Source organism: Macadamia integrifolia, chromosome 3 (genome assembly GCF_013358625.1).
Source record: "Macadamia integrifolia cultivar HAES 741 chromosome 3, SCU_Mint_v3, whole genome shotgun sequence".
Taxonomy (NCBI): domain Eukaryota; kingdom Viridiplantae; phylum Streptophyta; class Magnoliopsida; order Proteales; family Proteaceae; genus Macadamia; species Macadamia integrifolia.
Genome location: NC_056559.1, coordinates 18981903 through 19004338, shown reverse-complemented (window position 1 = coordinate 19004338; position 22436 = coordinate 18981903). Strand labels below are relative to the sequence as shown.

Genomic DNA, 22436 nt, shown 5'->3' with positions numbered 1-22436 from the left:
CATAAAAATAGCCAAAAATGAGTTGAACCAGTCCAATAATGGGTGGATTCGAGAACCTAAAGGTCAGGACAACCAGTGGTGTAAAAATGGACAAACTGGCGGGGTACCCTACTGCCAACTGGCCAGCAGAACATGCAGGAAAAATTGAAAATTTTTACCGGGCCCACATGCCGACACGCACAGGCATCGCACTTACCCAAAATGTAGAGGTCATCATGCTGACCAAATCCAAATTAATAAGTTAATATTTGGTGGGGTTTATTAAAGGGAATTAAATTTTATATAATTTATGTTTTAAAAGAAGTTTTTAGAATTAAACTTTAGAACTAATTTGGTAGTTGGACTGGTTCAGCCAAACGAGCCTAAAGGACCCTTAGGGCTGAACCTTAAAAGCCCAAAAAAACAGCCTCTGTTATTCCCTTATTCTGCTGTATACTATGGTGGAACAATAAGAAGAAGAAGGAGAAGGAGAGGGGGGCTGTTGCACATGCACTGCAGCTGCTGCCCCAATTGCTACTGGTTCTACCAAACGGGCCTTAACGACCCTTAGGGCTGAACCTTAAAAGCCCAAAACTCTCTCTGTTATTCCATTATTCTGCTGTATACTATGGTTGAACTGTAAGAAGATGAAGAAGAAGAAGACGAAGAAGAAGAAGAAGAAGGAGAGGGGTGCTGTTGAACATGGATTGCAGTTGCTGCCCCTTTTGCTACTGTCATCTATGTGTTGTAATTGGTGTCAACACAAGTGCCAAGATAATTAAATGGTTCATCTTCAATTCAAGTAATTCAATGATTAAACTCTTGATGGGTCAATTTTCGTATTATGGGCTCAATATCTTATTTCAGCCACATTGAATGGCCTTATGGATTTAAACTGGTTCAGTCTAACATTTAAAATTTGATTGATCATGGTTCAATGGTTCAATACAGACCAAACCAATTCTGGTTTTCTATAGACCATTTGAGTTTAACCTTTGAGCAGCTTGGTTTTTCAATTCAGCAGCACTTCATAAAGATGTCAGTCTCTTAAAGATATGAAGAATCTTTGAGTAGAGGGTTATAAGGTATTAGGACAAGTTTATTTGTTGAATCGACAGCTAAATAGTGGAATGGTGAGTCAGCTTCAAGACTTTGATTACAACATCATTACATAATGGTTCAGTAGCATAGCCAGCTCAACGTCTTTGATATAATTTCAGCCAAAATCTTAGCAAGTTAGTTGTGATTGAAACTGATATGCAACAGGTAAATCTTTTCTATTCCTAATCTGATTATGATTCCCAACCGTGGATACCCTATGCTCCATAAAAAGAAAAGAAAAAGAAGTCTGTTATTTTTTAAAAGAGCTGGAGTTCGACAAGGAAGTAACCTTCTTATATGTGGGCAGCAATAAGAGTTTTCACTGATATGGGACAGCAAGGAGCCTCTCTTTTTTCTAATATTTCCAGTCAAAAGAAGAATCCTCAATTCAGTTGAACTTCTAGAAAATCGGCCTTGCTGGATCCTTTTACGTGTGCTGTTATTAACTCAGATTAGAAAGAAAGAAGTAGAAAGGGAAAGCAGCCGATATCAAGAGGAGTCTCTTGTGCGTACATCCCAAGCACAGTTCAAATAAAAAGGGAAAATCTCAGATTTGAGATCAAAAGGAATTAGGAGAAGAACTCCAATATGGAATTACTTTTTGAAGTCTGTTATGCTGGGTATAAAAGGAGGTCTTCTTTATACAAAAAAAAAGAGGAAGACAGGCAGAAAGAGAGGGAAAGCAACAGGTTGAGAGAGTTTGCTGATCGTATCTTTTGGTTCGTTCTTACGGCTCGGACTCAATATTTGTTCTAATTTCCTGCTGACCAATGGAAGGAGGAAAGGGTTCGTTGTTGCCGCACTAAAGGAGAAGAGGTGCTGCAAGTTATTGGTACAAGAACTTTTACTGCATTGTTCTTTGGTTTAATGGAAGTCTACTGTTTGCGATCTTAGAATTCAGGTTCGGTTCTATATATATCCAGCTTCAGTCTGAATTTTAAAATATGGACATTCATATCGGAGTTGATATACGAGGTTGCTTTAATAGACCAATATTGCCAGAAGCCCATCAGTTAATTGAAGAACTTTTATATATTGATGTTCCTACTGCGGTCTTGAATATGCATACTGTTATTGTTGCTACTGTGATTGAATGGGGTTATATCTAAAATTGAAGTGCTGCCATTATATTCATCATTAATTTGGATCTGTGAAGAAAGTTATTGGTTATTGCTTGAAGTGGTTTGGTGATTTGAAGAAACACACCTTGTCTGAGAAGGTGTACATTGATTGAAGACCAAGAAATCAAAGTGAGTGCATTATTTGTTTAAATCTTGATTTCTATTGTAAGTCTGTACTCAGGGTGTTGGGCAGACTTGATGTTTAGGGTTTCCTCTGTTTATTGGTGATTGGTTGCAAATGTTCTTGACAAGCGTAGTTGAGGTTGTAGCTCCAAATACAGTGGGTGCTGTGTTGAATCTTGTTAAGGGGTCGATGCTCCTGATTGTGGGTGCAGTCGAATTACAAAGACCAGATTTGAGTTGTAGCTCAAACGGTCATTTGCTTCGTTGATGTTGGCACACTGCCGAACCATGTATCTCTTTGTGTCATGGTTTGTGATTTGTCTTCCGGTATTAATTGACGAGCGTGCACGTGAAGCAACTTGTGAGGATCGTTTTTTGATATCACAGATTCACCCCCCTCTTAGTGATCCATTGGGTATAACAGCTACTGCCGCACCTTCATCTACTGCTGCTGCTTGTTGGTGAGAGCAAAGGCTAAATGTTGATGCCTCTTGCAGTTGCATAAGGTTGCTATTGATAAGAGCTATAAGGAAGGAAATTATTATACAAGAAGGTGGTTGCTGCCCATCTTTGGAATTTAGCTGCTGTCCTGCTACTAATCATGACTGAGGATAGTAATTAATGCACAAGGAGCTTAGCAAAGCTGCTGTCCAGAAATTTAGATGTTACTAGGACTGAAATTGCTCCAAACTAGAGCAGATTCAAGCATGGAAGATTGTTATTACCTCGCTGTACATAGAGTTGATGCTGCAACAGCTAGGTTGGGCTGCTAGAACCTTCTTTCTGCTGGACACATACTCAATAAGATAAAATTCCACCACCCTAATTCCTATACAGCAATTACATTAAGTAGGAATGAAACCCGTTTAGGGTTTCAAGTATACAGCCACCCAAAATTTGGGAATCTGGGACTGCATGCAAAGGAATTAGGTTAATTAAAGTAGAAGCATACTCGATTAGGAATTCGGTAAATTAGGGACTAAAATTAGTCCCTATATACTTATTTTGTACTCAGTGGAAGAATTCCTAATTTTAGTAAGCTAGACTGTGGCTCATCCATACTTTTTCTAATGTTCCAGCTCCAATTAAATCAGTATGAGAGGTGGGAAATTTTTTATTACAGAATTATAAGGTTTAAGCATACAAATTAGGAAGAAATTTGAAAGTATGTTAAGGCATAATTTTAACTCACGTAATTGGTGATTTTGTGGACTATAAAATTACCCTAGGGACAAGGAGATACTTCCTCATGTTGCCATGGACCATACCCATCGTCCATGGGCAGCCTAAGCCAGAGAAATTGACAGAACCACATATGAAAGTGCATAAATTTTTATAGAATCTCCTACCGATTGGGCAAGCGGCCAGCCAGTTGTCTCACATTGATTGGGTGTTTTTCAGCCCAATCAGCCCCTATTTTGGTTGAATGGTACCCTACCCCTTGTGGGTTATGTTCTCTACCTATTTACCCAAATTAGCCCTATGAGTAGGGGTAACTCGGGGGCATTTTCGAGGTTTCAAATAAGATTTAGACATGGGTTGTTAAGAGTTGTTTTAGGTTCAGTAGTGAACCTATAATGAGTCAATTCATAATATTTAACAAATGATACACAAATTTGGTTATGAAACTAAATAATTGGACGTGGATACAACGTTGATTGTGGGGATCTCATTGTACTTGCGATTTGGAAAACAAGGTGAGTTGGTGTATTTTTTTCTTTGTTTTATAGAGATTTTATGCGTTATTACTTTTTTACGTGAATTATATACATCAATGATATGTTATTGTATTGTTATGAATGTTGTGTGCCATTATTAATATTATCTACTAACCTGTGAATATGAAAGATGAGGCTAAGAAATGGTTTTGGACTGCAGAGGTAAGTGAGGTAAGTAATTACGGTTCTATGAATGAAATCTACAGTAGATATTGTGGTATTCACGGTCTGGGGCATGGTGTGGTCGAGGTTCTTTCCGGTACCATGGGCCCAGAGGTTAGTAGTACAGTTAGCACAGATGTGGAGAGCTAGAAGTGTCATTTGGCTGATTTTCAAAGTTATCGTCTACGAGTGTTCAGCTAATGTTGCTAAAATTTTTCGCTCAGTTAGAACCTACAAACCACAAATAAGAAACTGGCCCAGAGGGTGACCCCAGGAAGAAGGCTACGATTCCTAAGTCAGTATTCTGAAAAAAAAATGGAAGGGTGAGTAGGCAGAGCTCTGAGTGTTCTGAGTGTTGGTCACTAACAACTAAGAACCATATAAAATAGAAGCCGATACATAAACTTAAATCTAAATATTTTGAAATTGTATTAGCAAATGGAAAGAGACATACCTATTGGGATTTTTAGTCAAGAGAGATGTGGAGGGATGAAAGCATCATTCAGCTAATTTGCAAAGTGCTCATCTTCAACTGTTCGGCTAATGTTGATGAAATTTCCCAATCAGTTAAAACTTGCAAACCACAGATAAAAAACTGGCCCGGAGGGTAACCCCGGGAAGAAGTCTCCGATGCCTAAGTCAGTATTCTGATAAAAAGAGAAAGGTGAGTAGGCAAAGCTCTAAGTGTTCTGAGTGTTATGATCCTTGACGACTACGAGCCACAAAACAATAGAAGCCAACACATAAACTTAAATTTAAATATGTTGAAATCGTATGAGCAATTAGTAAGAGACATACCTGTTGGGATTTTTAGCCGAGACAAATGTGAAGAGCTGAAAGCACGTTTAGCCAATTTCCAAAGTGCTCGTCTTCGAGTGTTCAGATAATGTTGTTAAAGTTTCCCGCCCTCATTAGAACCTGCAAACCACAGATAAGAAACTGGCCCGAAGGGTGATCCCAGGAAGAAGGCTCCGATGCCTAAGTCAGTATTCTGACAAAATTGGAAGGGTGAGTGTAGAGCTCTGAGTGTTCTAAGCGTCAACAATGGAAGCCGATGCATAAACTTAAATCTAAATATGTTAAAATTGTATTAACAATTGGTAAGAGACATACCTGTTGGGATTTTTAGCTGAGAGAGATGTGGAGGGATGAAAGCGTCATTCAGCTAATTTTCAAAGCGTTTGTCTTTAAGTGTTCGGCTAATGTTGTTGAAATTTCCCGCCCAATTAGAACCTGTAAACCACAGATAAAAAACTGGCCCGGAGGGTGACCCCGGGAAGAAGGCTCTGATGCCTATATCAGTATTCTGATAAAAAGAGAAGGGTACGTTGGCAGAGCTCTGAGTGTTCTGAGTGTTATGATCCCTGAAGACTAAAATCCATAAGAAAACTGAAGCCGATACATAAACTTATATTTAAATATGTTGAAATTGTATGAGCAATTGGTAAGAGACATACCGATTGGGATTTTTAGCCAAGAAAGCTGTGAAGGGCCTAAAGCACGTTCGGCTAATTTCCAAAGTGCTTGTCTTCAAGTGTTTGGCTAATGTTGTTAAAGTTACCCGCCCTCATTAGAACCTACAAACCACAGATATGAAACTGGCCGGAGGGTGACCCCGGGAAGAAGGCTCCGATGCCTAAGTCAGTATTCTGACAAAAATAAAAGGGTGAGTAAGCAGAGCTCTGAGTATTCTAAGTGTTATGATCCCTGACGACTATGAGCCACAAAACAATAAAATTCGATAAATAAACTTAAATTTAAATGTCTTTAAATGGTATGAGCAATTGGTAAAACACGTACCTGTTGGGATTTTCAGCTTAGATAGATATGGGGAGCAGAAAGCGTTGCTCGGCTAATTTTCAAATTGCTCATCTTTGAGTGTTCGGCTAATGTTGCTGAAGTATCCTGCCCTCAATAAAACCTATAAACCAGTGATAATAAACTGGCCCGGAGGGTGACCTTGGGAAGAAGCCTCCGATGCCTAAGTCAATATTCTGACAAAAATAGAAGGGTGAGTAGGCAGAGCTCTGAGTGTTTTGAGTGTTATGATCCCTGACGACTATAAGCCACAAAACAATAGAAACCGACAAATAAACCTAAAGTTAAATGTCTTTAAATTATATAAGCAATTGGAAAGAGACATACTTGTTGGGATTTGCTGCTGAGATGGATGTGGGAAGCTGAAAGCGTCTTTCGACTAATTTTTAAATTGCTCATCTTTGAGTGTTCGGCTAATGTTGTTGAAGTTTTCCACCCTCAATAGAACCTGCAAACCACAGATAAGAAACTGGCCCGGAGGGTGACCCCAGGAAAAAGGCTCCGATGCCTAAGTCAGTAATCTATAAAAATATAAGGGTGAGTGGGAAGAGCTCTAAGTGTTCTCGGCGTTATGATCTCTAACAACTATGAGACACAAAATAATAGAAACTGATAAATAAACTTAAAGTTAAATGTCTTTAAATTATATGTGCAATTGGTAGAAATAAGTCTAAATCTTTTGTATATCGTGGTCTGTGTCTCTTCCCATTTGCTATCTGGTTTCTATTTTTACTGATGCGGACTCGTGAGCTTTTGATCGAGCGATCACCATTTTAGCTGAGGAGGCAGATCTCATATATGATAAGTATACTCAATAACTTAAAAAAGCAGTAAATTATTTAAAAAGTAATCTCATTAACTTAAAATACGTGCAAATTAGATGAAAAGTAATCCCATTAACTTAAGAAACTCTAGTAATACTACTTATGAGAACGTTGCAAGTTTGTGTCCAACCTGATACCAACCAATTTGCACATCGTCCGACAGCTAATTTTCCTTACCATATGTATATATGTCCTTACCACTTGTTGATAGTAATTTTAGGTCTGCCCATACCTCTTATAGAACCCTCTACTTACATTCGGTCATTTTTTCAAACTGAGGCTTGTATAGCTCTCTATGGAATATAACCATACCACCTCAACTGGCTCTCACGGGGCTTGTCCTGAGTCAGTGCAACCCCCACTTAGTTTATCATGCAATCATTCCTCAATTTATCCTTCATGGTCTTACCGCATATCACACGTAACTTCATCATCTCTACTACACCCAGAGATGAGAATCCCACGTAACATCCTCATCTCTGGGTGTAGCAGAGATGAGGATGTTATAAGGGATGTGCATCAAGACCAGAAGGGATAAGTAACGAATATATTAATCAGAAACAAAATGGGGGTCACACCGATTCTGTATATAAGTTCGACAAGAGCAGGTTGAGGTGGTATAATCATTTTATAGGGAGACCTATGGATGACTTAGTTATTCTTGTATTTAAGTCATATTATGGTGTTTAGCCATGTATGTGAATCATATTATGTGAAATTGATTAATTTATTTAGTTATATCTCCTTTTGTTCCCTTTTAAGAAATGTTTGCGTTACCATTTTTGTATTAGCATGATTATAATAGGAATTATTTAAAGTATATTATTTATTTTATATCAGTTTGTAAGATTCGTTTGCATATATTTGTGGATTATGTTAAATACTTGTTCTAATTTAAATTTGGATATTTGGCCACTATGTTTATAGTGTTAAAAAAAAAATACTTTCTTGTGCATTTAAATTATGGAAAAATTAATGAGCATTCTCTCTGTGATGCCCTTTTGTATTAGGTGATGTACTGGCTCTCAGTAATTGCAGGCTCCATTTTATTTCGTTCAAACCTTTTGTATATATTGTATGTTTTCAATGAGAAAATTACAATTACGAGGAAAGTTCAACGGTATATTGACTTTCGGTATCATTTCGCTAGTTTTGACTCCAAAGAAGAAAATTTCCTAAGAAACTTCAATATTGGTGAATTTTGGCCGAACTAATCTCATATTGATCAAATGCGTGTAGGTATAAGATCCCTGACGGCTAAGAGGCATAAAATAAAAGAATTCAATACGGAAACTTAAATTAAAGTGTGTTGAAATTGCATGTGTAATTGGTAAGAAACATATCTGGTGGGATTTTCAGCCGAGACAGATGTGGAGAGCCGAAAGAGTCGTTCGGCTAATTTCCAAAGAGCTCAGTCTTCGAGTGTTCGGCTAATGTTGTAGAAGTTTCGCGCCCAACAGAACCTGCATACCACATATAATAAACTGGCCCGGAGGGTGACCCCGGGAAGAAGGCTCCGATCCCTAAGTCAGTATTCTGACAAAATTGGAAGGGTGAGTAAGTAGAGCTCTGAGTGTTCTAAGTGTCAACAATAGAAGTCGATACATAAACTTAAATATAAATATTTTGAAATTGTATTAGCAATTGGTTATAGACATACCTATTAGGATTTTTAGTCGAGAGAGATGTGGAGGGGTGAAAGCGTCATTCGGCTAATTTTCAAAGTGCTCGTCTTCAAGTGTTCGGCTAATGTTGATGAAATTTCTCGATTAGATAGAACCTGCAAACCACAGATAAAAAACTGGCCCGGAGGGTGACCCCGGGAAGAAGGCTCCGATGCCAAAGTCAGTATTCTGATAAAAAGAGAAGGGTGAGTAGGCAGAGCTCTGAGTGTTTTGAGTGTTCTAAGTGTTATGATCCCTGACGACTATGAGCTACAAAATAATAGAAGCCAACACATAAACTTAAATTTAAATATGTTGAAATCGTATGAGCAATTAGTAAGAGACATACCTGTTGAGATTTTTAGCACGTTCGGCTAATTTTCAAAGTGCTCATCTTCGAGTGTTCAGCTAATGCTGATGAAGTTTCTCGCTCAGTTAGAACCTGCAACCATAGATAAGGAACTGGCCCGGAGGGTGACCCCAGGAGGAAGGCTCCGATGCCTAAGTCAGTGTTCTAACAAAAATAGAAGGGTGAGTAGATAGAGCTCTGAGTGTTCTGAGTGTCTTATCGTAAAATTCTGTTTAAGTCTTCTTTTTATAGTGGTCGGTGGCTCTTCCCATTGGCTGGCTGTTTGCCATCCTTGTTGATATGGACTGCTGAGCTTTGGACTGTGCGATCACCATCTGAGCTGAGGTGGCAAATCTCATATATGACAAAGACACTCAATAACTTGAAAGAGCTGTAATTATATAAAAAATACTCACAGTTACTTAAAAGTCGTGCAAATTATATGACAATTAATCTAAGGAACTTAGGAAGGTCTAGCTAGAATACTTAAAAGAACGTTGTAGGATTTCTATCAATTTGTAACTTGATATGAAATAGTTGAGTTAGAGACATTTTAGCACAAACATGTTCTTCAAATTACCTATTGGAGGGACCAATATAAGAAATTAGTAAGAGAGCGGTAAGTATAAACAAAATATTATAACATAGGAATTGGGCTCCTAGCATAATAGAACAAATATTCTCACCCTTAAACGAGCGAAGTATATATCATACACTTGAAGTCTACCAGTGATGTTGTAACACCCTAAATTGGAAGCAACTGTCCCTAGTGTTGTAGCCTAGTAGGTATAAGATGGTTGACTACTCTGCTATGGATCCCTATATACAGTAGTGGGAGATAGGGAATTTGGCTAATTGATGGGCTATGGAAGGAGCATAAAAATAGCCAAAAATGAGTGGAACCAGTCCTATAATGGGTGGATTCGAGAACCTAAACGTTAGGGCAGCCAGTGGTGTAATAATGGACAAACTGGCGGGATACCCTACTGCCAACTGGCCAGCCAAACATACAGGAAAATTTGAAAATTTTTACCGGGGCCCACATGCCTACACCCACAGGCATCGCACTTACCCAAAATGTAGAGGTCATCATGCTGACCAAATCCAAATTAATAAGTTAATATTTGGTGGGGTTTATTAAAGGGAATTAAATTTTATATCATTTATGTTTTAAAAGTAGATTTTAGAATTGAATTTTAGAACTAATTTGGTAGTTGGACTGGTTCAGCCAAACGAGCCTAAAGGATCCCTAGGGCTGAACCTGAAAAGCCCAAGAAAACCGCCTCTGTTATTCCTTTATTCTGCTGACGGTGGAACAGTAAGAAGACGGAGGAGAAGGAGAGGGGGCTGTTGCACATGCACTGCAGCTGCTGCCCCAATTGCTACTGGTTCTACCAAACGGGCCCTAATGACCCTTAGGGCTGAACCTTAAAAGCCCAAAACTGCCTCTGTTATTCCATTATTCTGCTGTATACTACGGTTGAACTATAAGAAGAAGAAGAAGAAGAAGAAGGAGAGGGGTGCTGTCGAACATGGATTGCAGCTGCTGCCCCTATTGCTACCGCTGCACCTTCATCTCTGCTGGTTGTTGGACTGCAGCTGCTGCCCCTATTGTTACTGTCATCTATGTGTTGAGAATCATATTGCAACACATGTCTTATTGTAATTGGTGTCAACACAAGTGCCAAGATAATTATATGGTTCATCTTCAATTCAAGTAATTCAATGATTAAACTCTTGATGGGTCAATTTTCGTGTTATGGGCTCAATAACTTGGTTCAGCCACATTGAATGGCCTTGTGGATTTAAACTGGTTCAGTCTAATATTTAAAATATGATTGATCATGGTTCAATGGTTCAATACAAACCAAACCAATTCTGGTTTTCTATAGACCATTTGAGTTTAACCTTTGAGCAGCTTGGTTTTTCAATTCAGCAGCACTTTATAAAGACGTGAGTCTCTTAAAGATATGAAGAATCTTTGAGTAGAGGGTTATAAGGTATTAGGACAAGTTTATTTGTTGAATCGAACAGCTAAATAGTGGAATGGTGAGTCAGCTTCTAGACTTTGATTCAATACAACATCATTGCATAATGGTTCAGCAGCATAGCCAGCTCAACGTCTTTGATATAATTTCAGCCAAAATCTCAGCAATTTAGTTGTGATTGAAACTCATATGCAGCAGGTAAATCTTTTCTATTCCTAATCTGATTATGATTCCCAACCGTGGATACCCTATGCTCTACAAAAAGAAAAGAAAAAGAAGTCTGTTATTATTTAAAAGAGCTGGAGTCCAACAAGGAAGTAACCTTCTTATATGTGGGCAGCAAAACGAGTTTTCACTGATATGGGACAGCAAGGAGCCTCTCTTTTTTCTAATATTTCCCGTCAAAAGAAGAATCCTCAATTCAGTTGGACTTCTAGAAATTCAGCCTTATTCCAATTCGAGCAGAAACAAAGCTAGCAGCTGTGTGGCATAAAAAATGTTTCCCCTTCAGTTCCGCCTGCCAATTCAATACAGATCTAAGACTAAATTTCATGGTTATATTACAGAATAAGAAAGAAAAGAGAATTAGCAACTGAAAGAAATAAAGGAATATTACAAGATCTTGCCTGGATCATTCCTGCTGCAAATATGGCCATGTCTCTTTCACTGACTGCGTTAACTATACATACTGAACCCTGGTGGCAATACAATAGATCAATAGAAAAGTGAGAAAAACTCAACTCTTTCTCAGGTTGGAGAGAAACATAGTGAACCAGAAGAATGATGAGTTGAGTAAAAGAATCTGGAGCTAGTGAAGAGGATGTCACCCTAATACCCAGTATCAGACAAAAGTATTTATCCTAGTGATCTGCTCCCTCCTGACACCAAGAAATCTCCTTGGAGGTACCCATTCAGTTTTGAGTCCTAATCCTTTGAGTTAGATGTCAAGATGTGATGGTGTAGGAATGACTTGTTGGTGCTCCAGCCACAGGCCAAATGATATTTACCACCAACAAAATCAGTAATGGACGTATGGGAATCTAATGCATAATATCACATGAAGATGATAGAAGTTATCATGAAGTTTTGCTCCGCATGCAGAGGACAATAAACCATACATAGAGAAGAAAGGAACAGCATGTCCAACAAAACAGACCATTACTAGGAAATTTACTCATTACACATTTACATATAAGTACAAACTCATTTGCGTTTTTACTACAATATTGCTAACTCTTCTCTGCAGTTTACCATTTTAGCTTACTATGATAGATCTTGTGTGCAGATGTTTCTGTAAGCTTGGGAGGAATTGATTGAGGGGCTGAAGCTGCAAAATTTGAAGAGTCAGTTGGACTTCATTGGTGGGCCTCCCCAACCTTCTCAACAGGTCCAAACCAGCAAGAAAAAAATTCTTTATGTTCTCCATTACTCCGTATGACATAAGACACTTGGGTACATTTGCAAGAAAAGCACTCCACAGCTTGATGAGGACAAAAGCATCACCAAATCACATAACGTGGAAACATGGGAATATTTTTTCTTGAGGGGACCTCAGTAACGAAGGCATGGACATGTGGTGTAGTCAGAGACTGCACCTGCTGGGAAAATAATGTAAGGTTCTATATTGAAATTTAAGTGTTGATTTCCAACATAGACATGGAAACACTGACATGGCAGATTTTTAAAAGTGAAGCATCATTTTTACATGGTAAGGAACTTGGTGAGTTATTCATCTTTAGAGTGAATGATTCCACCCTGTTGAAGAACATGATATGTGTATTGACAAGGCAGAATTTTGAAAAATGAAGCTTCCTTGTTACATGGGAAATAACTTGGTGATACTGATAATCATGATTTGAATCAGTGCATTCATCATGTAGAAAAAACTGATATTTGTATACATTTTCCTTTTCACCCTTACATAAAGCATACGATTCAAAATTGGAAAACAAAATATAACAACAATTCTATCTCCCAGATAATTACTTTTTCTTTCGTTCATTTTTTTTAAGTAGGGAAACATTGATGATTATCTCTTTTTCTCTGGTTTTTCCTCTTTTCAACCTTTCATTTTCCATGTGATGCAGCACTGAAGACATACACAAGGAGACAGAAGAGGGCACTGTCGGCCAGGTTGCTTAGGAGCTGCCCAAGCAGCTCATGATTTTGATTAGATGGGGTTTTATTTTGGTTTTTTTATTACGTGGTTTGGTTTAGTTTGTTCTTAGAGGACAAGTTTCTTAAAGTCCTTAGTTTCCTTTTCAGCAGTTTCTATTTCAGATTTTAGTAACTACTGTATCAGGAGTCTAATTAAGGTTTCTTTTTATGGAACCTTCTATTTTGTAATTCCCTCCCCCATCAAAAATTATAAATAAAGCCTAGGAGGGCCTCTAGCCTCCCACGATTTACAGAAACTACCTTGTTGCTGCTGCTCCTGCTTCTCTTGCTGAGAACTTGCTTTGTGTTTTATCAAAGTAGATGGACTGGTGTGTGATCCGGTGACTCTTTGCGAGGTGAAGCCTGAGAGGTCCTCTTCCTGACTTATCTTCTTCTCCTCTCAACTATTCAAGCTGTCACTGATCTGCTCAAGTTCTTACAGGTATCAGTTCCAGTTTTACATTCAGTTCTGCCCTGAATTTTCTGAGTTACTTGTGCACCAAGTTACCAACCCATAACTCTCTAGAGCAAATCAGCCATCCTCCAGGGCTGGATATTTTGGTCGAAACATCCACCCATTAAGGCACCCCTTGGATCCAATTTTCAGGTCATTCTGACCTGTGGTTGGTGAAATATAAGAAATCACCAAGTTCTTGTCCTGTATGATTTCTGCTCTGTTTTCAGGCCTGAAACAGAGATCGATTGAATGGATCTGCATACCCTCTGGTTATATGAAATCTAGCCATGTTTGATGAGTGATTCTTGGTCCTATTTCAGCATCCTAGCTACCTTACACATCTAGCTCTATTCTGGTCTCAGAAACCTTAATTTCTGGAATTGGCAGGCTTGATTTCCAGACCTGATCTCTTCTCTTAATCTGATTTGCGCTGTATTGTTGTTATACCTTGATTATCGGTTGTTTCTTGATTAAAGTATCCTACAGTTGTGAGCTTGGTTTGACTTGTCAACCTAGTTCTACATTACCATGTCAATCCGGACTTTTTGGTAGGTGTTTGTAGTTGTTAACTGCATACGGTTTCTGTAGCAGGTTCTATGATTAAGGTATACAGTTCTTTTGCATTTGCCCGCTCTCTTTGGGAAACTGCCTTCCAGTTTGTTCATTTCTAAATGCTTTTCTATAAGAAATTCCATTACAAGTAAAAATTGAAAGACACATAGCAAGATCATATTTTTTAAGACAGCCTTGGATTTGAAATCCAGCATCAGGTCTTCTGTGACAAATAAAAACAACTTTTTTTCTCCTTTACTGCCTTATTGCACGGGTAAGTACAGTTTCGGAAAGAAAATTCAGAATGAAATTGAACATGTCCACGAAGTTGGGAAGTTAAGGAAAATCTCTATATTGAAGTGAAGCAGCACTTTGTGTCAATGCAAAAATTAGTTTTCTTTTCTAAAGAGCAGTTAAGTGATAGATTCCACAAATAACGGGTACCAAAAATAGTAAAAAAAAAAAAATGGAAAAAAAAAGGCCATTATCTAGTGCACCACTGCACAGGCGGAAAGAGCCCTTTGCCATTGCTATAAAAAATAGTAAGATGATCAAAATGTCAGTACCATGTACATTCAACCTGAATGATTTGATCCTATAAAAGCATGGCATTTACTCCACCTCACAAAAAGTAGTAAAACTGAATTGTCGCCTAACCAGTTCGAGCAGTTGGTTTTTAGTGTATTATGATATTAACAGTGGGGCTCAGAAATCTCACAGAAGACCCAAAAAAGAGGCAAGGGATAATTAAATCTATAGAATGAGATATTAAGCGTTCCTTATATAGATGGGGTTAAGATAAAAAAATAAAAGGAAACCAATTCACATATGTAAATAATCTAACTACTGATTAATGAAGAATTACTCCACAGCTACCTTGTTCAACCTGCAAAGATGTTCACAAACAGCACTTGGTCCCTCTTTTCTCAATAGGTGAATGGAAATAGATGCAACACTGCTGGCTGGTACCCGACCTTTAGTTTTCTCCTCAACCCACTGAGCATGTAAATTACAAAAAAGATGAAAATACAATCACTTATGGCTTATATGTTTATAAAAAAAATAAGTACAATATTCTGCAAATCATGGGTAGAAACAGACCTCACAGAGGTTTGAAGATCTATACCCAAAGGCAGCATCTTTAGCAAATTCAGTGTCTCTTGTGGGAACAAGCCTAACTCACCAAGATTAAGCATTAGTGTCAGGACTCAGAAAGTAAAACTAAAATGCACAAAGTAAAGGTCAATGTGAAAGATACATATCAGCATCTGCCACATAGTGTACATCATCAATGGTAAAGCGTCCTCCTTGAAGAAAGAAAGGGCAAACATTCCATGTATCCATCCTACCCAGCACTGAAACAGCTGCATCCGCTTCCTAGAGAAATCAGGCATCATATGTCATGATAATAAAATTAAAAGAATGAAATTGAGTATGTAACACATTCATAAAGAACTAGAGTACACAGGTCTTGCCTCTGGAAAGTGACTACGAAGTGTTGAATCTCCTCTCAATACCACTGTATAGCCTATGTTCTCAACTGATTTAACAAGCTGCAGTTTCTAAGTTTCCAACTCGAAATAAAATTTAGCAAGCAAGCAAAAGGTACTGTATGGTCTTTTTTCTGTCAACTAAGTATTTACGCCTTTGTAAACATTGAGAAAAATGGCCCGTTAGATGAAAGTTCTTTACCTTGTCTGAACTCAGTGATCTGGAATTAGTCAAGATAAAAAAGCATTTAGGTTTTCTTTCAAACTGTTCATCAACAAGTGATTCGACACTCCTGCATAAAAAGAAGTTAATATACCATCATTATCCTCCTGCAATGCGTTTTCTGGCTAACATGATAGATGTTATTTAGATGACACTGTTCAGGTCATCATTTCATTTTATTATGGGATGAAAGCACTACTTATAACACCTCAAATAAAACAGAATTTTATGGAAACAGCAGTAACTTGGAACAAGTAAATCAAGGACAATCACCATTCTGTTAGGACTTCAATGTCATGAACAGTTTGAGTTCCAGTTGGGTCATCATCCAGAACAACCAAAGTCTTTGAAGCATTCTGATCCAGTCTGCAGATATCTTTGATGGGATCAGTTGGCCACTCAGTTGGAATAGATCTCAAAACAATATCTTTGTCAAGGACTGGAAGTTTCCCTTCAACTTTAACCCCTGCCAGTGTCTCATACACCTGCAGATGCATGATCAAACTGAAAATGAACCTCATCCTGGATCATCTATCATGGTCTTTCGAGTACATCCAAGTCTGCACTGTTTGCATGTCATTGGTGAGATTAAAGACACTAGTTAATTACTAGATATAACAACATGCAATTTCACACATTCAATAATGGTAAATTTTGTTGGAATATGGTTCGAAGTAATTGTTCATTATTTCCACATTGTAGTGAAATTTAAGAAAATATTAGGGAAAAATGGATTTTACTTTTGAGAGTCCAAGAAATTTTAAAAAATACATGATTAAACATGAACAATAAAGAGAGCTGAAAAACATTGATGTACAAGTTAAATTTTCCCATAAATCCAAACAAGATTTTTTAAGAGCTCAATTCTCTTAATTTAACAACACAACCAAATAAACACAACTATTGATATGACCATGAATCATTTCAGAACAACATCATCCATAAAATTTTAATTCTCAATGGATCTTTAAGTACTTATTGTTTTTAGAGTTTACTTTTAATGCTGAAAATTATATTATTGATAAAAAATAATATTGGAAAAGGTACCCTTAATTGCGAAAAATATTCCAGGCTTGCAGATGAGTTCACATGTCATCATCTATCATTCAGATTTTTTTTTTTTTTTTGGGGGGGGGGGTGTTTTGGGTTGGGGTGAATAGGCAATATATTCAACAAAGCACAAGAGAAAGAAAAACAAAGAGAACAGAGAAATAAATACAGCACCCAAGAGGGAGGGCAAGCCCCCTAAGCCCCCTATGGGGGGGCACACAGCCAAGAAAGAGAGAGGAAGTCTCCACTCTGTAGCAATAAGCCTTTTTCTGGAAGTGTCAAGGACTGCTATTAAGTCAAAACGAAGTCCCATGAACCTCAAGAGAGATGGCCTTCCAAATTTATAGACGCGTCCTAGACTTGTTCATCCAGATCAGATTTCTCCCATACCAGATGTGACAAATAGAGGCACAAAAAGCAAGTTTACCCTCAAGGTCACAAGACTTACAAAATGACTTATTACTGAAAGAGGACTTCATCCACACCCATTCATGCTCCAAAGCTCGGCATCAAGAGAAAATCCAGCACTTCCAGAAAACTATCAGTCAGATTAATTCTAGAGAAATCCAATTTTCACATGTGGAAAGGCAACTTCTTAGCTAACTTTGGTCCAACAGTTGAAAATATGCAGGTAAATATCATAACGATAACATGGTGGGCCCAAAGCATGACACCAGTTGGTTTGACCAAAGGACTCCTCCATATAGCTCAAAAAGGGTAAATCATTAAGGAAAGGCATCCTTAAATTCACAATCATCCATTGGGCCTCAGGCATACCATTTGGACTAACCTGGACAAATCAGATCAATGCAACCGTTTCAAGTGAAGACATCTCCTAGACTCTTGTGTACATTTTATTTACAGGAAAGAATGACTTCACAAAACAAAAAAGATACAAGCAATATACATAATAATGGGAGGGAAAACTGTACCAAAAGGTGAGAGAGAGGAACTACAACCACCAACCTGCTGGTCCCAAAACCAACCTCACAATAAACTAATGGCAACAACTCACCTACATGAGGACCCATTGAATTATATAATCCTACCTCACTATTTGCATAAAAAGTAAATAACAAGGAGAGGAGAGAAAATGGATCCTCCCAGTCCTTCTCCATCTTGAATTTGGCTTGTATCATTAATCTTTCTAATCTAATGCATCAATAGCAAGACACTTTTGGCTTAAGATAAAAGATATAAAAAGAAACCTGGCATGCCTTTGGCAGGACTGAGATCTCTCCTTCAAAACAAAGCTGGCAGTTAAGACACAAATAGTGTAAGAAATTCCAAATGCTGAAAAAAAAAAGAAAAAAGAAAGTGATAAGTTAATTTCATGATTTCATGTTGAGTTGACAGGACACTAGGACACCTAATAAAGAAAGAGGAGTTCTACATCTTTGGTTTGATCCTTTTGAACACACAGGTCCAAATGTTTTACTAGTCAGAACACCAAGTTGTGATTGTGCGGCTGTGCCACATTGTAGACTACACCAAGGTACCTGGTTCACAAGTCCAAGTTTATGGGAAAACAGAGTTGGCAAAAGTGGTAAATAAAGCATTGAAAAATTGGACCATGGAAAGGGTGCATGCGGATGCTCAGAGTATTGGGAGGAAGCATGACAACAAATAGGATGTTATATAATTGAATTTGAGTCTGAAAACACCAACCCAAGCAATTTCTTAGACACCCAAAAGTCTGAATTCCGCATGGCACAACTACACATTCCTGTTCAAAGATATCCTGTGTACAAGTCTACCAAAAGAAACTTTTGCCTTTATCTTTCTTTTTATCAATTGAAGTTGTTCTTATGGCTCTACATGTGCAGATATCACATTTCTCTCTCGTTATTCTTCTCCTGTTTTTTTTTTGGGCTAATGTCAGATATCATATATCTCATATAAGCATTATTTGCTAGTATGCTATTCTTCCCAAAAGAAATTGAAAGTAACTATTTGGAAAATACATATGTATCAAAAGGTACAGAAAAGATAATGATGTCTATCTAGGAATGACGTATTGCTGCAATTTCAATAAATGAAGTCGCGAGCAAATAATTATAAATAACAATTAAGATGATTCAAGTTTATGATATGCTCCAAGACTATTATTCGATAGATGATTTATAATAACAAAGATCATGATGATAATGAAATGTCCTGAGACTATTATTCGATATCCCAGATAATTAGAACTCCGGTAGGAAACCAAGTTGGTTTTCACTGACCCCATATGAGAAGACTATATCTGGAAAATTCTTAACATGGGCACTGTACATGTGTTCATCAGATTCAAAGTTCATGGATTTCAACCAAGAATGGAAACTCAAGTTTTTGGTGAAGAATCTAATAACCAAAGCAATAAAACTCAAATGCATCGCAGATTTTAATAATGCATTACAACTTGTAAGTGCCTTAATATAGCTTAAAAAACATCCTCTTTCCGTTATTATAATGTTGCAGGTACTTAATCCGTACACTTAAATCAGGGGACAATGTTTAAATTATCTAATTATGCAGGAACATACTATTCTAACAGTTGAAATGGAAGGGGTTGGCACATATTATTTGTCCCTACACTCTCTATATCATAGTGCAAATATTACTTAATGATGCAGGAGCACATCACCTTCCACATGGCACAATTAAGTGGATCACATTGGAAGGCCTTCTTATGTCATGCGAAGAACCTTTTTCCTTTAGGGTGGATTCATAGTGGATTCATAGTTTTATTGTAAATTTTCTGTTGGTAGAACTCCCAAGCCAGTGCATTTTTCTAGGTTATTGTGCTGCTGTGATATCTACAGTTTCTGAAGGAATTTTTCTTTTTCTTCCCTTCCATTTTAAATATTTCAACTTTAATGTTATTTTGGAAAAACCCTGCTTCTTGATGGGTGGATTAAGTCTCTTGCATAATTGAAATTACAAAACTTAATGGAACTAATGCTGTCTTGACTGTTTATTTTTCTGTTTTCCAGAGGGGTGTAGCCCAACTTTTGACAGAAGATTGGGAGGGTGCCATTACGGTTTTAGTCGTATCTAATTGCTACACAACCAAGGCCCTTCAGCAATCCTTTTTGGTAGTAATGCAAACCACAGGAGAATTTAGTAGCATCAAAAGTGGTACCAGACAAATTTTTGCTACTTACTTTGAAATTCACAAGGAGAAAAATCAGCAAGCAGCGAGACAAGTGAACAGAAGCTATTTGATAATTTTTCATCATGCTGGACATTTCTAATGTTGTTAACCAGATTCTATTGTTTTACATTTCTTGATCCTACAGACTTGACTGTACAGAACTTCCATGAACTTCTAATTATCTTGTTTTCATGTAACATGAATAGAATCTCAGAGCATTCTGGGGACAGAAAGCACAAATATCCAATTACAAGAAGAACAATATAAAAGCTTCATGAACTGAAAAATTAAAATAACCAAACCAGTACAAACTCAAGCATGAGACAGGCATAAAATTGCAGGTTACGTCCACATTTATACAAAAAATATTTAACCTGAAAGTATGGAAAACAGGATTGCCCAGCTAGAAAGCTATCTGCAGAGAACAAACACTTGAGTCCTCTATCTGCCAGAGAAAGAAGAAACCAACGGATAAAAAAAAAAAAAACCAAGGGTGGTGTGTGGGACTTATCAATTAGTGAGTCTAACATCTAATTTGTACCATTTTGAACTCATGAGGCATTATTCTCAGAGTTATGTTGGTAGAACTCCCAATTTGATTGTGTTTCAAAGCAATTATAAAACTACAAGTAATTCTTTCTGCTCGGCAATCAAAATAATTTACCTATGAAAATGGCAGCCATCAATTTTTCGAACAACAATCCACGAGGGATCACAATTCAACCAGGTTGAGGGCATCAACTTGTATTGGACTTCAACGCATTTCACATAATCCCATTTGGTCGACCAAATTTTGCAGAAATCCTCCATTGTTATATGTAGCGCATCAATTAGACTTGTCTGCTTTATCCAAAAGCTTGGCCAGTCTGGATCCTCCACTGGTATATGTAGCTCATCATTGCAGATTGTTGCCCTAGTCTATGAGATCCATTACTTGGCGGGAAAGAATAAGGGATGGGAAACCCAAAAACTATAAACCTTAACTCATGGTGAAATACTGAACGTATAGATGAGAGAATACCTGGCCTGCGTTTTGCGAGCAGAGAATCGATGGATTCAGCCAGGTGGTGGCTTGCGGTGGGTCTCCTCACCTACGGTTTTCGTGGAAGCCTTTTCTCGCTATTTTTCCCCTCTGGCCACTCTCTCTGCATCTCTTTCCTCAGCACTCTCCCTCTTTCTCTCCTCGCCCTCAGTTCAAATTTAAAGACAAAAACAATAAAGAATGAAATCAGAGAAAATGAAGACCCGAAATCGGACAAAAACAAGTAATTCGTTCTGCTCGGCAATCAAAATAACTTACCTATGAAAATGGCAGCCATCAATTTTTCGAACAACAATCCAGGAGGGATGGATTCAACTAGGTTGAGGGCATCAACTTGTATTGGACTTCAATGGATTTCACATAATCCCATTTGGTCGACCAAATTTTGCAGAAATCCTCCATATATGCCGCGCATCAATTAGACTTGTCTGCTTTATCCAAAAGCTTGGCCAGTCTGGATCCTCCATTGGTATATGTAGCTCATCATGGCAGATTTTTGCCCTAGTCTATGAGATCCATTACTTGGTGGGAAAGAATAAGGAATGGGAAACCCAAAAACTATAAACCTTAACTCATGGTGAAATACTCAACGTATAGATGAGATTACCTGGCCTGCGATTTGCGAGCAGAGAATCGATGGATTCAGCCAGGCGGTGGCTCAGGAAGGCAAGAAGGTCATTTTTCATCCCGGAGAGAAAGGTGATGGATTCAGCCAGGTGGTGGCTTGCGGTGGGTCTCGTCACCTACGGTTTTCATGGAAGCCTTTTCTCACTATTTTTCCCCTCCGGCCATTCTTTCTGCATCTCTTTCCTCAGCACTCTCCCTCTTTCTCTCCTCGCCCTCAGTTCAAATTTAAAGACAAAAACAATAAAGAATGAAATCGGAGAAAATGAAGCCCCGTTTTCGTCGCCGGAGAGAAAGGGGATGGCTCATGATGGGTTTCGTTGCCTGATTGCTGCTTCGTCAAAACCTTCTCTCTCTCCCTCGCCTCTGCATCTCTCACTCATTCTCTCTCTCTCTCTCCACGCTCTGCTTTGGAACCTAGCCGACCGAGAGAACTAGCAACGGCTAGATTTTTGAAAACCGAACTATACTGAACCGAAATATAGCCGTTGTAAGATGCTTTTTTATATTCAGCTACGCCTTCAGACTTCGGAGCACTATATACACCAAGGTCGGGTTGAAGCCAATAATACTTCGGACTTCTCCTCTCTCTCTCTCTCTCTCTCTCTCTCATAGAAAAACAAAACCGGCCGGACCAAACCGATAACAACCCGGACCGAACTGAACCGAAGCCTTATTGGTTCGGTTCAGTTTCAAGTATTGCAACCCCAAAACCAAACCGAACTGTACCGAAAACCGGATGAACCCGAAACCAAACCGAAACCGGCTCAAAACCCGGACCGAAACCGAAATCAAACCGGTAAGAAACCGAAACACTCCAAAATTCATTAAAAAAATCAAAATTTGCATAGTTTTGTA

General features: G+C 38.1%; 1 protein-coding gene across 8 annotated transcripts; it reads right to left on the bottom strand.

Moving 5' to 3' along the window:
- Nucleotides 1-1398: 1398 nt before the first annotated feature.
- Nucleotides 1399-21993, bottom strand: LOC122072980. Of its 8 annotated transcripts, XM_042637434.1 has the most exons (13): nucleotides 21562-21993; nucleotides 20934-21460; nucleotides 20577-20830; nucleotides 20287-20357; nucleotides 16000-16211; nucleotides 15706-15796; nucleotides 15489-15575; nucleotides 15272-15390; nucleotides 15115-15187; nucleotides 14890-15009; nucleotides 11474-11542; nucleotides 11243-11364; nucleotides 1399-1442 (listed from the first exon to the last, which is right to left on the bottom strand). In XM_042637434.1, the coding sequence occupies exons 3-12, from the start codon at nucleotides 20593-20595 to the stop codon at nucleotides 11281-11283; spliced, it is 945 nt and encodes a 314-aa protein (XP_042493368.1). In that variant the 5' UTR covers nucleotides 20596-20830; nucleotides 20934-21460; nucleotides 21562-21993; the 3' UTR covers nucleotides 1399-1442; nucleotides 11243-11280. The 8 variants fall into 8 exon arrangements, with proteins under 8 accessions (XP_042493368.1, XP_042493365.1, XP_042493370.1 ...); XM_042637431.1 differs by lacking the exon at nucleotides 1399-1442 and having other exon boundaries at nucleotides 10899-11364; XM_042637436.1 differs by lacking the exon at nucleotides 1399-1442 and having other exon boundaries at nucleotides 10899-11364; nucleotides 15489-15566.
- Nucleotides 21994-22436: the final 443 nt, after the last annotated feature.

Excerpts from the sequence above, each read along its gene's own strand:
- LOC122072980 (XM_042637434.1), bottom strand. Across the intron at positions 16,212-20,286 it reads CCTGTTTTCCATACTTTCAG|GTGTATGAGACACTGGCAGG; the intron begins GTTAAATATTTT and ends ATGCATCTGCAG. Across the intron at positions 15,010-15,114 it reads GATCTTCAAACCTCTGTGAG|TGGGTTGAGGAGAAAACTAA; the intron begins GTCTGTTTCTAC and ends TTACATGCTCAG.